Below are 15,284 nucleotides of genomic sequence, written 5' to 3'. Positions count from 1 at the left end.
GAAAAGCTTAGATCAAATTATAGCCACATGTAACTTTTGACTTTACAGACCTTCACTTCTCAGCTTGTCTCAGGGATGTGAAAGGCTTAGAAATGTGGCACAAAGGACTGAAAAGGGATCGTGGTCACCAGCGAGTTGGAGAGAGGCCGATATGGCCGTCAGTTCCCTCCTGAGTGACTTCCTCCCATTAGTTTCCTCTCATTGGATGTCGGTAACTTCTGCCCTTCTGGGCAAGTTGAACATTTAGCCTGGCTCAGTTTTTACTTGCTGCTTTGAAGTGTGTGTATGTGGTTATGTGTGTGTGTGCACGTGTGTAAACTCAGGTGTACATTCACATCCACGTGGATCTCTATTCTCACTTGTTCTATCTCACCAGCAGTTTTCCAGTTTAGAGATTCGTTCTGCACTGAGCTCTTTAGCACAGGCATCTCCTGGCCCTGTCACATGTATGTCTCCTGTGCCAGCCGTTTTCCATATCTGACACTTGCACGCTGGAGCATGGCACCAGCCATCTGGATCCCCAGCCCAGGCCTCTGTGGTTGGGGCTGGACTTCAGCCTTGCCATGCAAAGCCTTTCTCATGCTGGGAAAGGCATTGGTACTGACCAAATAGACTTGAGGTTGCAAGAACAGTTGAGCAAAATCCCAGTCAACAAAGATTTTGCCAATTTTATATAAAACAAAACTGAACATTAACAAGACCCCATTTTTCACACCTCCAGGAAATTTTCCAGGCCTAGGATGCTACTCAGTGGCAGATCAGATTGCTGAGCAGCAAGAGGCCCTGAGTTCTATCCCCAGCAACAACAAAAAGAGGCCAGGCATGATGTCATGTGCATGTAATGCCAAGAGGAGAGGACTGAGAGTTCAAGGCCAACCTGGGCTACATAAGACCCTATCTTGAAAGAGGAGAGAGAAAAGGAGGCTGGAAACCTAATTGTTGGACTGCTTGCTGAACATTTGTTAGAATTGCAAACCCTGCAACAATCAGGGTCTGATCCCCGGCACCACATGCATTGATCAGGGTAGTGCACGCCCACAGTCTAAGCGCTGGGAGGTGGAGGCAGGAGATCGAGAGTTTAAGATCATTCCTGGCTACATAGTAAGTTCCAGGCCATCCTGGGATACGTGTGACTCTGTCTGGATAATTAATTAATTAATTATCTGATTGGTGATTGATTGATTGATTGATTGATTGATTGATTGATTGATTAGGCCAGGCAAGGGCCGCAGAGAGCACGCTGGAGCCCCGGTGACAGTAGACTGCAGCTGAGAAAGCAGCACACTTCTCCCTGTCCCTGAGCCCTCCCTGACTTTGTGGGTAAAATCTACTGCAGTAACCAGAAGGGAAGGTGTGGAGCAGATGCCTAGCCTATAGCAGAACTGCAATTGGCATTTGCAGGCTGGGCATTTAGAACTCACACTCGCATGGACAGTGCCTGGCTCATGAAAAGCACCTTCCTCACAGTGCCTGGACAGGACAGAGCTGGTGCATCTGAAATGTGACCGGCTAGAACTTTTGGGGTCTGGCTGACAAGGGCTCTCTTCCCCGCTTTCAGCCTATGGTGATGCTCCTTATCTCAGGGCCTACAAGGTGTCTAAGATGGATACAGAGGTGAGGCCTGCCCCCAGATTTCTCTCAGCTCCAAGCCAGCTCCCAGTGGTCCCCTATCTTTATGTCTGGGAGTCCTTGAATCTGACCTACCCACTTGCTGAATATGACTGCCCTCCTCTTCTTTGTCCAATCAGAAATGCTTTCCTGTCAGGCTGTGGTGATGTCCACTTTTAATCCCAGCATTTGGAAGACAGAGGCAAATGGAGCCATGTGATTTTGGGGCCAGCCCGGTCTACAGAGTTCCAGGACACCCAGGGCTACACAGAGAATCCCTGTCTCATAAAACTGAGAGAGAAAGAGGGAGGAAGAGAAAGAGGGAGAAACAGAGAGAGAAGGAGATGGAGGGAGAGAAGGAGGGAAGGAGAAAGAAAAAGAGAGCAGAGGGAGGAGAGAGAAACAAGAAATGATCTGCTTTGGATTTTTTTTTTCCGAGACAGGGTTTCTCTATGTGGCCTTGGCTTTGTAGACCAGGCTGGCCTCGAACTCACAGCAATCCGCCTGCCTCTGGGATTAAAGGCAGTATGCCCGGCTCCTGCTTTAGATTTTAAAGAAAATAGGACTAAATGGTAATCAACATGGTTCCTGGCACAGGAGATGTACTTCAAAGACATTTCTTTGGGGGGAGGGGTGTTTTGTTTGTTTTGAGATAAGTTGACGTGTAGCCCAGGCTGGCCTCGTGTTCACCATGTACTCAGGGATTTTAACTTTTGATTCCCCTGCCTCTGCCTCCCAAGGCTTGGGTTGCATGCATTCCCCGCTACGCCCAGGTTGAAGACATTCATCTCAAATTATTCTCACCTTGTCCTCAAAGCGAGCCCATGGTCCTTTCAGGTGTTTCTGGTTCTTTCTGATGTCAGCAGCTTTATAGAAGCAGAGTTAAATGTAACCAGGCAGAATCGAAAGGCTAGATTAGAGATGGGGGGAGGGGGGGCACAAGCCATCTCCCCTCACAGCCCATGCTGTCCCCGAGGGGTGTCTGAGCTATGAGCAGAGCAAAGTCAATGTCTTAGCCCTTCCAAGTTGGCGGGCACATCCTCTCATGTAAATGAGACACGGAGCCTGTCTTGCCTCTGGCAGTTACAGCTCATAGCATTTTGAGCAATAAAAAGACTGCTGTGTTTCATCCAAGTTTCCGTGAGTGGCTTAGCTCTGTGTCTTTTCAGGTTTATAGCTCAGTGGTAGAGCATTTGCCTAGCATGCTTGAGGTCCTGGGTCCATCCCCGGTACCACAGAAAGGGGCAGGGGGGAGAGAAAAGATCCAGCAACCCCAAAACATCTGTTTTCTCACATTTCTATAAAAGGCAAAGAAATTTCTATCAAAATCAGTGCCCCATGCTCTCCTTGCACGCTCTATTCAGACTCTGGGTTGGAATGGAATTCCCCAGTAGATTAGTTTTTCTGTTCCATTTCTTCTTTTTAAAATAGTACCTGTGAGGTACTAATTCTGAGTGATAGGTGTTCATTATGGACATGTGGGGGGCTACAAAGCCAGTCAGGTGGGTGAGCTGCATCCATTTGCATCCTTCCTTTTTCCTGTTCATATGGCAACGTCATTTTCTCCTCTGTTTTGAATAATTGTATCACCCAAAGCTGTCCCCTTCACTCTTTTTAGTTTTTAAACTTCTGCTCTTACTATTTTGATATCTCAGACGATGTACCATCCTGTAAAGGCTGTACAGGGAATGTGAGCAAGGTAAAGAGAACCTAGGATCTATTGGGTGATGTCCAGAAAGGAGTGTTCATCTGTGGGTCTGTGTTTCCATCTCAACATACATGTGCGCAGGCGCCTGCCTGATTTGGGATGTGCACTGCTAACATAGTGTGTCACTGTCCCTTGCAAATGGGTACAGACACCGTTCTAGCTGCCTACTCATGTGTCATTAGAGTCCCAGGAAATGGCAGAGAGTTGATGTCATACTTATGGGACTTCTCCAGGTGTCTGAGCCACGCGCACAGACTTTACACTCCAAAGCCAAGCAGCCAGAGTAGGTCAGCTTCTGCAGAGCAGATATTTGGAAAAGACCCAGGCATGTTCGTCATGGCTGTTGAGATGGGATAAAAGCACTTTACACACTCTGGCTTTGGTTTGGAGGTTGTACCTGGTATCAGGCATACTGTGCAGGACAGTGAAAGGATTTAAGGGAAAAAAAAAAAGAGACTGTGGTCCCCACGTTTATCCCACTGCAGGGTAGAATGGCCAGTCCAACAGTAGCCCTCCTGTTAACCCGAGCCCTGTTCTCCCTGAGGGCCACCTCCCTCCCGGTCCTCCCACGGCCCGGAGGCCTTACCCTCCTGGGGCTTCCTGTGTCCTGTGTGTGCTCCTGTGGTTCTGTGATGGTCCCTTGCTCAGCTCCTCTCCCTCTTCCTTGAATGGCGGTCAGGTCTGGAGAGATCTCTGCACACTGTCTCTCAGTCGCCCGTCACTACTCTTACGGAGTGTCCCTGTGAGTTGTTGATGTGTCTTGTCAGCTCAGCCCCTTTCGGTCTCGGAGTCCACTGCGGCCCTGGATGCCTCCCAAAGGTGGAAGAGCCGAAAGAGAAAGGGGCGGGCGGTTTCCCGTGGCCCGTGGGAGGGGGTAGTGCAGCCGGCTGCTGGAAGTCGCCTCCTGTTGTTCATAGTTTCCCCTAACTTCCCGGTGCAGAACGCAGAGGAGTGTGTCCGTCGGCCCTGCAGGCTCAGGGTTCCTTTCTGTGGGCATAGTGGCCAGGGCGACAGACCCTCTTTGCCCCTTAGGGGTTCGGGAAAGCAGGCTTGACCCTGAGCACAGGTGACGTCTCAGGAACACTGGTGTAGGTTGTGTTGGTGACCCCAGTAGCCTCCTGCGCGCCCTGAAGCAGCGTCAGCTGCACATTTACAGAGTCTGTTGCCTGGAGGTAGGCAGAGCTGCCCAAGGCCACCGTGCAATAATGTTCCAGTGTCACTGCCTGCCCTCGCCAGCCACTGCTGCCTGCAGCCTGAGCCTGCGCTTGTTCAATTTCTGTGCTGAAAAAAGGACTTAATTCATTTGTAGACTTTGTTTCCCCTGTTTCTGCTTCTCCATTCTTGTGGATTTTTTTTCTTTTCTTCCTATTGTCCCTCTCTCACCTTTTCTGTTTTTTGTCCTCTGCCTGTTTTTATTTCACCTCCCCCACCCCCGTCCCTCTCCACCTCCAAATTTCCTCTCCTCCTTTCCCTCTTCCTTTTTTTTTGTCTTTCTCTGTCTCCTCTTCCTCTTCCTTGTTTGGTCCTTTTTGAAGTTGAGCCCAGTGGCGGGACTCCACGGCGTAGACCTCTCTCCTTCTGCCCTTGCTGTGTCCAGGAAGGTAACGTAACCTCGCCCACTCATCCCCACTGCCTCCTAGGGCCCCCCCCCCCCCGCAGCCACCATAGTCCAACAGGGAGCCAAGACCCAGCGATTGCTCTTCCTCTTTCTCTGACTCCTGATAGCCCCTCTTCAGAGTGTCCTGAGTATGTGGCAGTTCCTTACAAGGCACAGTATCCCTTTGACTGTCCAGGGGAGGGTGGGAACCGAGGGATGGCCAAAGAGCCTGTGGGCTCCAGTGTCTGTAGGCTGCAGTCCTTCTGCCGTCCTGCCTACCATTGGTGCTTGGGGCCTTGGGGCTGGTAAGCTCAAAGCCAGCATATAGAAGGCCAGGAACAGGGGAGGAACCCCATCTGCAGCGGAGTCAAGGAATACTGTCCTTACAAAGACTGGTCTACACAACCCCCCCCCCCCCCCCCCGAGTTCTGTTGGTGTTCTCCAACCACTAAAAACAAACTTCTCTACCTTGTGTCTTGCTGAGTGTGTCTTGCTGAGTGTGTCTTGTTTTGTTTTGAGTTTGTCTGACTTGAAGTCTGTTGTGGTGACAAGATTGTCATTGACAAGGCATGTGGGCAGGGGAAGGGCAGTGTGGCCATGACTAACCTCTGCTAACCTCAGCCCTCCATGGCTCTCACACGGGACCACCCACCCTGCCACATCCCCTTGCTCATCAGCCATGACCGAGCTCCGACATGACTCATGAGCAGTGCCCCAGTGACCCCCATTGGAATTTGGGGTCTTTACATGCTGGGAGGTGGGGGGGAGGGGTCGGACCTGGCACGCTCGTGGCTTGCCACTCTGGACAGCTTGCATGCCTCGAGGCTTCATCTCCATGGCCACATGGGCACACTGTGCAGAGACGCTCCAGAAGGAATGCGTGGAACTGGGCTGGAGGCTGCTTTAAAGCCAAAGACCCAAGTCTATTGGAGTGGGGAAGGAGAGCTTGGGTCCCGAGACCGTAGGCAGGCTCGACAGGCCGAGATGGAGGTGTCCAATCTTTGAGAGTAGAGCTCGGGGCCAGGACTGCACGCACCACGAGCAAGGGTGCGTGTGTGCCAGGCATGGTGCCGATACTAACCCTTGCTTATGTCAGTTTTGTCTCCAGAGCGTGGTCACTGGCTAAGGGCTTAGGCTTAGGCCGGACATGTATCCAGCATACAGTGAAAGCGCTTTGGCCTTTGGCTAGTGTGAAAGAGTCGGGAGGAAGCAGGCTAGAGCAGGTGAGAGTCTGACAAGGGAACCGACCTGAGTAAGTCATCAGTACTCTTGTGCTAAGGTACTTCGCAGGGCTGGACCGTCCAACCAAGTAAGTGGAGGGGACGTTGGGAAGCCCTCGACACCCTGAGCTCTGTGTAAAATGACTTGCTGTTGTGATGGGAGTTGTATGTAGTTCAGCAATTGGGGTACTGCCTAGCACATACGAGGCTCCGTGTTCCACCCCCAGCACACAGAAAACCACTAAGGAAAGTTTACGACCACATGGGCAAAGAGCTTCCAGGGCAAGGGGAGGAGCTTTGCACGCTCTGCAGGACTTTGCTGCATCCTGGATGGTTGGGTTCCATAGAAAGGCTTTCCTCCATGCTCCCGCTGCAGTTAGGCCAGGGGTGTGGGCCATTCCCGGTGGCCACTCAGATGTTGGTTCAGGACAGCGCAAGTCAGCAGGGGCCACAGCTACCCTTCCCGCTGGTGAGAAGTCTGACCACCACCCCGATGCCTCCTGTCTGCCATGCAGGGTCTACTGGAGTGTCTGTCGGGCTGCGTGCTAAGAAGGGCTGTGTTAGGGCAGGGGGTGTAGTTCAGTGGTAGAGCGTCTGCCTGGCATGCACGTGCCTAGGTGAGTGCACAAGAAAACAAAGAAATGGTGTCTTCTCAGTCAGACTAGGAAGCGGTGGTGAAGTCAGGGACCCCTGAAAGAGACAGCTGCCCAGGAAAAAAACGGGGTTAAGAGAGTAACTTAGGAGCAAGCTATAAAACTGGGCATGGCAGCACAGGTGCCTATAATCTCAGAATGGCGACAGGAGGATCAGAGTTCAAGGCCAGCTTAGGATACATGAAACCTTACGTTAAAGGCAAGATGTAATTTGTAAATCTATACTTCTGTTTATCAGACCATTTTCCTCCTAGTAACAGGGAGAGAACAAGCCATTTCATACACACACACACACACACCCCACATATGTACATACAGACACACACACATACCACATCTACACACACACACACACACCACTGAGCAGAGTTAAGCTTGGAAGGAAGGAACAGTTACCCAGGACAAGTCCTGGCCAGGACTGATGGAAAGTCTAGCTCTGTTGGGCCCTGGGTGGACACAGCAAGCAGCGGCCTGTCGTTCTCTGCCCCCCCTGTCCCTGTCAAGGCTGTAGGCAAACTTTGGGCCTGGCTTGGGACTGTTCCGGCAGCATCTTGCTTGGCTCTTTGCACATTTGCCCCAGTGTGATGATCCTTCTGGGCTGGGCAAACAGAGACCATCCCCTTGGTTGACCCTCAATCTCTCACACAGGCATGGGCAAAAAGGATGACCCCAAGCTGATGCAGGAGTGGTTCAAGTTGGTGCAGGAGAAGAACGCCATGGTGCGCTACGAGTCGGAGCTGATGATCTTGTGAGTAGGCTGGGATTTAGGAACCAGCCACAGGGGTGCCCAGGCGCATCACAGCAGGCAGGGCGGTCCTGGTTCTGGTTTGGCAGGGTGAAGAGGGCTGGTCCCCAAGTCACCCGTTGCTGTCTCTTTCTGTCTCAGTGCCCGGGAGCTGGAGCTGGAAGACCGGCAGAGCCGGCTGCAGCAGGAGCTGAGGGAGCGCATGGCTGTGGAAGGTAAGCAGAGGACAAGCGGGTGGGAAGGTGAGGTGGGCCGCCGCCCCAGGCCACACACCTGATGCCCTCAGCCGCCCGGCAGATCACCTGAAGACGGAGGGGGAGCTTTCGGAGGAAAAGAAGATCCTGAACGAGATGCTGGAGGTGGTGGAGCAGAGGGACTCCCTGGTGGCCCTGCTGGAGGAGCAGCGACTGCGGGAGAAAGAGGAGGACAAGGACCTGGAGGCCGCCATGCTGTGCAAGGGCTTCAGCCTGGACTGGTCCTGAGCCCGGCCGCCGCTGTGTTGGGTAGATTGGCACCCACCTGGCCCGGCTGCATCCTCCCAAACCGGAGGGTAGTGCTCAGGCACCCGTGCTGTGGGGAAACCCCTCGTGAGGGTTATCCTGTGAGGTGACTCCACCTCCTAGGAGAGGCCCCCCCCAGACCTCCCCCTCAGGAGGTGTGTGCTTGCTGCGTGCCCCAGGGGAGACTCCTTCAGGTCCCCGAGGGCTCGCTGCCTGGCACCTCTTTCTTCCTTCTGCTGGTAAGAGAGAGAAGTGGCTCCCCTTCCGAGCCGCTGCCGCCACCGAGCATCTGCAGAGCAGAGCAGCCATTGCCCTCATGCTCCCTCAAGCACCACCAAAGAAAGGACGGCGGCATCTACAGGAAAGGGCTGTGGATGGAGGTCCAGCAGGAAGCCACACCCAGGAGGGTGACGCCCACCCTGCCACTGCAGGGGGAGTCGGACAGTAGGCCTGTTCTTTATGCAAGTCCGGGGGGCTCAGGAGTGGTCTGCCCCAGCACACACTGGATCCCCAGTGGCCAAGCGCCCCAGGCCGTCCACGTGGGCGGGGGCCTGAGGCCCATGGATTGCTGTGTTTTGCTTTGAGTTCACGACCGTTTGACACTGGAAAGTATTGACTTTGGGAGAGCTGAGGGAGGCCCTAGTGTCAACCCCTCCCCCGCCCCACTGCTACCCCATCCACTCCCACACCCCCTTTGACAGACAGGCGCCATCCCTGGTCAGCACCCACATCAGTCCAGGAGATGGCCCTCTTGGACATTTTCCTGTGTTTGCACATTGAAACAAAACTGACAACCTGGCCAGACACTCAGCCACTTCGGACCCTTTTTGTCAATTAACTTATTTTTTTAATACTTGAAAATAAGCAACTTCATTTTTATACCTTTACTAGAGACACTGATTGCCTGTCACCTGCGTGTCGGAGTGCCTGGGACGCCTTTGTTCATCGCACGCCAGCTGATGCAAAACTGACCTGATTCTTGTTACATACATCTATTTATTAGCCTTCTTAAGAGTGTTACTGTCCTGGTCGGCCCCAGGGAGCAGCTCAAGGCCCCGTGGGTCCTTGCTCACAGCCTTTCTGTCCTCTTCTCCACCCAGCACCCTTGTTCCCGTTTCTGCTGCCACTGGACTCTTGCAGGAGAACTGCCTCTCTGTGAGGAGGCATTTCAGCACTAGGAGGCCAGGCCTGGAGACAGAAAGGCTGCTCTGGTCTCTCCTGTTGGGATCTTGGCTCTGTGGAACCCCCTTTGTCCGGTTTTCGTGGCAAGGTTTTACCTCCTGTACATAGGTTTAAATGTTGAGGCCAGCCCTTTTTCACACTTGCTGGGACCAAGTACAGTGTGACCTTGTCCTTAGGCTGGCTGACCAGAATGCCCCAGTCCAGCTAGACAGGAATGTGTGTTCTCCCCTCAACACACTGGCTGCTCCAATTTTCCCTGCCTATACTAGGATTTTCTCGGCCTGGCAAGCACCATGTAACCAGCTCCATAAGCCAAGCTGTTCATTTTTCATGGTTCAGCCAGAGACCAATGACGGGGGCCAGAGTGCTTCTCTTTCAGAACAGCAGCACATGGACCTCTCCATTGGTACCATGCCAGCCTGGAAAGGGCATGCCAGCTGGGCCTAGTAGGAGGGGCTGGTGCAGACAGCATGCCATCTCTGGCAGTCCTACGAGGGCCCACACTGGACCTGCCGTGGGAACCACACCGTGCCTCAACTTGAACGTCCATCTAACTCCAGAGGAACGAACAATTATCTCACTCTTCACCATGTGCAAAAGCTGCCATCTCTCCTGTGGAAATCCAGATGTGCTGCTAGCAACCACCACAGCTCTGACGTCATCACTTCCTGGTCTCTGACATAGCAGTATTGCTATTTTTATTCTGTCTGGAAGGGGGAGAGAGGAGGGCGTTCTGGATTCCATCTTCAACCACAATCTGCCAATCAAACTGGACTTCAGGCAGGACCGTCATCGCCTGTGTGGCCTTCTCTTGAGCCCTGTCCTCCTCCCCAGTGCCACTGGCAGTCGCAAGCAGCCCAGCCCTGTCATCCCTGCCAACCCGGAACAAGGAAACCATTTCCAGAGTGACGCAAGGACGCAGAGGCTGCTGCGCCTCCAGTGGCCACACAGAGGAAGACTGTCCTGGTCAGCGGCGACCTGTCGATCTTTCCAAAGCACACGCTGCTTCCTGCAGTCACTAGAAAGGGGGCAGAAGGCTTTGCAGGAGGGCCTCAGAAATCCACCAGCCAGCTCTCCAACCATGACAGCATGAGGACTTCAGGTTCTCATAAAGCACTTTTTTTTTTTTTTTTTTAGCCTCCCAGTTTGTAACCACTAGTTTGCAGTCGATTTCAGTGGCCCAGGGCTGAGACGTGAAGTGGTCTCCGCCCCTGGAGATGCGTGTGGCCCTAGTCAAGGGCTCTTCCCAGGAATTATGTCTTCACTTGAAGGTAGGGAAGAGAGGGATGTGTGCACGTCATGTGTGCCTAGGACGCTCGGGTGCGTTTTAGGAAGCCCAGACTCCAGGCTGAGACAGTACAAGAGGCTGCAGCCTCTGCCCCTGGAGGCAGGCAGAAGGCAGCCCCTTGCTCCCAAGCAAGAGCGTGGCCAACCCAGGTTCTAACCCTGCTCAGTTGGTATCTTTGGACCTTTGCCCCCAACAGCCATCCGTAAGATAAAAGATAAGACATTTTTCACTGGCACAGGAGAGGAAAAGATTAGGGGCAGAGGCAACAAATATCAGGGCCTGGAATGTAGCTCACTGGTAGAATGTGTGCTTAGCATGCATAAGGTCCCATGGTTCAATTCCCAGTACCACATGAAAAAAACTTTTTTTGAAAGATGGTAACAGGACCAGAGGGGATGGTCTGTTTTATGCGCAATAAAGTTTTTTTTTTTTTAGAAAAAGGAAATAACGTATCTCTGAAGTCATTTTTTTCTGTTGTTGACATTGAGTTAAGACACAGTTCTGTATCACCTGCCTTTCAGCTGTGTGAAAGCTACACAAATCATTTGGACAGCTTACAGGTGAGTGTATACCGACAGGGTTTCTCTAAGAAAATCGCTTTTCATTTGGTTTGTGGCTTTGAACCCTCCGTGTTATCCCGACTTAGACACCCGTGGCCACCACTTGAGAATTCTCTGCAGCAGTCCTGCTTAATAAGCAGCTCAGAAGCCGGTGCCGGCTGCGGTGGCGCGCGCCTTTCATCCCAGCAGTTGGGAGGCAGAAGTAGGTGGATCTCTGGGTTTGAGGCCATTGTGGTCTACATAATAAGTTCCACGACTCCATTGAGACCCTGTCTTTTGAAAAACCACTGATGTTGCTAAAATTCTTAAGGTCCCAATGACAAACCGAGGCAGGATTCCACCAGAGTTCGTTCTGGAAAAGCAGTGTTGTTGTTTGTTTTTTTTTTTTTTGGTGGGGGGGGGGGGCTTACAGACAGAGTATAAGGTACTTAAGTGGGTATGGGCACTCCTTCCCCCCGGAAAGACTTTACCCAGCAGAGATGAGGGCTTTCCTTTAGCCACATAGATGGAGTCCTCCTCCCCTAGTCTTTACCCTATCTAACCAGCCCCTCCCCCAGGCCACATGCAAGCAAGGCAGAGTGTACAGCAAACAGTTGGCAACAGCTGGGTACACAAGTGAGGTGAGTCCTCAAGACACTCTTCCTACCCCTCCATGGGGTGTGACGTCAGCAACCCTAACTGGGGTGATCTTTTTGCACAAGGGGGGTGAAACTGAACTCCTCAAAGTGGCAGTTAACTTGGCTCAGAGGACAGTGACTCTGGACAGGGTTATCAGCTCTTCTACAAAGAAGGCCTACTGGCCAGGACCCATGTGTGATGGGAGGTGAGAAAGGAGAGGACCAAATAGAAAAATAAGCAGCTTACGAGGGAGATGGTGTAGCCCTAGACACCCAAAAAAGAGGTGGATCGTGGCCTTTGCCCTCTAGAAAGGAAAGTAGCGCTTAGGTCCAGCCATCTTTTTTCCCCAGAGGCTTTCGAATGACAAGACTGAGAAACAGTTGGGGTGTTGGCCACGATTCACAACAACCCCAGGTGGCAGGAAGTGGTGGTTCTAGGACAGGCAGAAACAAGCTCCTCCCAAGAAACCACCATTGCTAGCCTCCGCCAGCACACCTTGCTCGTGTCAGAGGAGCCCGGAGGAGAGTGAATCTGTGCCCTGTAAGAAGGTGAGTGGTAAAGAGAGCGTCCCTCAGAGCCAGTGTTCTCCTGGGTCTGCCTCAGACCTTGGGTGCATGTCTTCCAGCTGGACAGTCAGATGGTAAACTGCACATATGTGCAAACCAGCCTCCCCTCTCCACTGGTGCGTTGCTGGGGAGGCGAGGTTTAGGGGAGCATATCGGTACAGCGGTTCCAGAGGAAGCCTCCGGACAAGGGGCCTCAGGCTCTGGAGGGCATATGTTCAGAGCATCTTTTCCGGCAGGGGCCACAGCAGCCTGAGAGCAATGGGGGCTACCTCCCTCCTGACCCAGGGGAGGGAACAGCAAGTCGCTGTCCTCTGAAAGACTTTATTTTTTATTTTTGTTTTTCAAGACAGAGTTTCTCTGTGTAGCCTTGGCTGTCCTGGACTTACTTTGTAGACCAGGCTGGCCTCGAACTCACAGAGATCTGCCTGCTCTGCCTCCCAGAGCCCCGGGATTAGAGGCGTGCGCCTCTGGAAGAGTTTCAAACACCAGAAAGGTTTTTCTCTATAGAGGCCTCCAGACGGAAGGCCATAGGATTAGTCACATAGGGAATTCCATCTCGTTCTTCTCCCTCTTAAAAATAGATATTTCACTGTAAGATGGTATTCATAATTAAGAGATCTATTTTCAGGCTTCCTCTGCCTGGTCTTAGACTGGACTGTGGCTGTCTATGGACAAAGACTGTTTCCTAATCATTGGTGAGTAGCCAAACATCTCCCGGGAAGGGACAGCCCTCTGCCCACACTAGCTATCTCATGGCCTACAGAGGTTGGAAAAAGAAATGAAAGGGACACCAATACAGAGAACAAGACGCTGCTGACCACAAGCGTAAGTTCCACAATTCCATTTAAAGATTGACTATGTTTTACAGTGTCAGCCTCCTGAAGCCAGAGTTTCAGGCCCTTCTTAGCTGCCTGACATGGGTGCTGGACCTTAATTTGGGCCCTCCGTAGGGAGAATTTTGGTGTCGTTAAACCCCCAAGTATGTTAGGCAAACATGTTTTTGCTTTAATCCCAGGTGTGGGATATGGGGCTGCTTCAGATTGTCCACAGCTGTAGACTATTCTCCTCGTGTGTGCTCTGGCAGGGTTGCGGTTCTGCCAGCTGAAGATGGTTTAATTCTGGGGACTCTAAAGAGAGTTAAAAAAAAAAAAAAAGATAGGAAGAAAACCACAAAACAGAGCCCCAAGAGAGGGCTGCTGCTGCTGGTTTGGACTTGCCCCAAGGAACTCTAAAAAGAATTCAACGCCCCCTTTCTCCTCTAACCTCCTCTCTCGCCTGCCTAGTGTTGGGGTAGAGAAGGGTGTTAGATATAAAGAACCCAGTAAAGTAATCAAAAAAACCTGGCTACAGCAGTGTATGCTCTTAATCCCCAAACCGTCTCTCCAGCCCCAGGTTCCACAATTGTTTCCATGGATAGAAGCTAAAGGCTGGCACCTGGCTGGAAAGTGGCACTGTGCCCAGGTACAAACGCCCCACATAGATACCGACACCCAAGGTAAAACAATAGAAATCAGGGAGAAGGGATGGCCCAGTGGTTCAGACCACTTGCTGCTCTTGGAGATGACCCCGAGCTTGACTTGCACACGGTAGCTCACAGTCCTCTAACTCTCGTTCCAGGGAATCTGACACCCCCTTTCTCGCTTCCAAGATCACCAGGCATGGACTTGGTACATGTACATACATGCAGTCAAACAAAAGTAAATAAATTTTAAAAAAAATCTGTAAAACACTGAAATTGCACGTGTGGCTTTTCTGGAAGATTTAAAACCTCCCGCCCCGCTCAGACAGCAGAGGTCTAGCATAAAGCCCAGCACTTCATAAAACCAGGCACCTGGAAGGTGGAGGCAGGAGGATCAGAAGTTGAATTCCATCCTTGGGCACAAAGCAAAGGTGAGGTCAGCCTTGAACAAGGAAATAAATAGAAATAATCATGTGTGCCCATATACAAGAATGACCTCATTAATCATCGGACCTTAGCAGCAGCTAAGTCAGAGGCCACCTGCATTCAGACATCCCTGGCCAGTCCCCAACCAAAATTGAGACTCCCTTAGTGTCCTTAGGCATCAGCCGGGAGAGAGGTATCTCCCAGCCCCCCAGTCTTCAAGGTCACCGTGAAATCAGAACCTGTGGCTGACCCTTGCCGACCTCCGACCTCCAACCTCTGTAAACCCCTGGTCCTTCTCCAGTCTGTTAGCAGGCTGACTCAAGGGGCCAGCACCAGTCACCAAGTTGAGGGAACTTCCAAACAGACGCAGAGTGGCTGCTTTTTTGAGGACCACAGCAGCCATACAGGAACTGGGAATGACCCCGCCTCCGGCAATGTAGGAGGGCCAGCCTGACACAGGCCCTTCTGTTTGCTGCCTCTCTTACTGGAAGCTGAAAGCCAATCCTGCAGCCATCAAGATGGCTGAGCTTTAGCTAGCAGGCAACAGCACTTGTTTGTGTTCACACCTCAGACCCACAGTAGGGTCTTGCCCCTCACACACCCACAAATAAATGAGTAAAATTTAAAAATTCGTTACTTGTATAAAATACATTATATATACTAATTATACATAATGGGGTTTAGTGTCCCATTTTCACATATATATATAATGTATTTAATTGTGGGCCCATGGTTTAAAATTCCTTTGCCTCAGGACAATGGAGGCTTCACCCAGATCCATCCTCTGTTCCCTGATGTCTGCTAATGGTTATCCTATGAGTCTCTATATCTCTCTGGGATATCTCTCATGGCATGAAGAGCCCTAGGGATCCGCCCAGCTTGGCAACTACCCAGCTGACTCATTGTGAACTTGGCTCTCCAAATTTGTCCCCTATGCCTTTGTCCCATGAAGTGGTGGTAGGACAGAAAAGAGCCAATGGCACCTACTATGTGCCTGTCTCTTGGGCCTCTGAGTCATGGTCATGTGCCAGTCTGGCCCTGCTCAGTTTCTTGGAATCCCTGAGGACATCTGGATCCCAGATGCACAGTGTGAAGGAGAGGAAGGAAGCCAGGGTTTGGATTGGATGTGGGGAAGTCCCAGAAGTCCCTTACAG

General features: G+C 51.8%; 1 protein-coding gene and 1 long non-coding RNA gene across 3 annotated transcripts in view; both read left to right on the top strand.

The window, feature by feature from the left end:
* Positions 1 to 11,048, top strand: part of Mical3 (microtubule associated monooxygenase, calponin and LIM domain containing 3) — a 169,307-nt gene extending 158,259 nt beyond the window's left edge. The window contains exons 31-34 of one of the 2 annotated variants that reach the window (XM_055604113.1): positions 4,852 to 4,917; positions 7,435 to 7,534; positions 7,673 to 7,746; positions 7,829 to 11,047. In XM_055604113.1, the coding sequence (XP_055460088.1) occupies positions 4,852 to 4,917; positions 7,435 to 7,534; positions 7,673 to 7,746; positions 7,829 to 8,013 (425 nt within the window). In that variant the 3' untranslated portion in view covers positions 8,014 to 11,047. Of the gene's footprint in view, positions 1 to 4,851; positions 4,918 to 7,434; positions 7,535 to 7,672; positions 7,747 to 7,828 lie in introns of both variants that reach the window. The other variant, XM_055604112.1, reaches the window with a different exon arrangement.
* A 1,775-nt stretch (positions 11,049 to 12,823) lies between these two features.
* On the top strand, positions 12,824 to 13,974 carry LOC129674326 (uncharacterized). Its single transcript, XR_008719793.1, has 2 exons — positions 12,824 to 12,940; positions 13,632 to 13,974. It is a non-coding gene; the product is annotated as an uncharacterized LOC129674326 (long non-coding RNA).
* Positions 13,975 to 15,284: the final 1,310 nt, after the last annotated feature.

This window comes from Psammomys obesus, unplaced genomic scaffold (genome assembly GCF_907164565.1).
Source record: "Psammomys obesus unplaced genomic scaffold, mPsaObe1.curated_primary_1811, whole genome shotgun sequence".
Lineage (NCBI taxonomy): Eukaryota > Metazoa > Chordata > Mammalia > Rodentia > Muridae > Psammomys > Psammomys obesus.
This window is presented reverse-complemented; position numbering and strand designations above follow the sequence as displayed.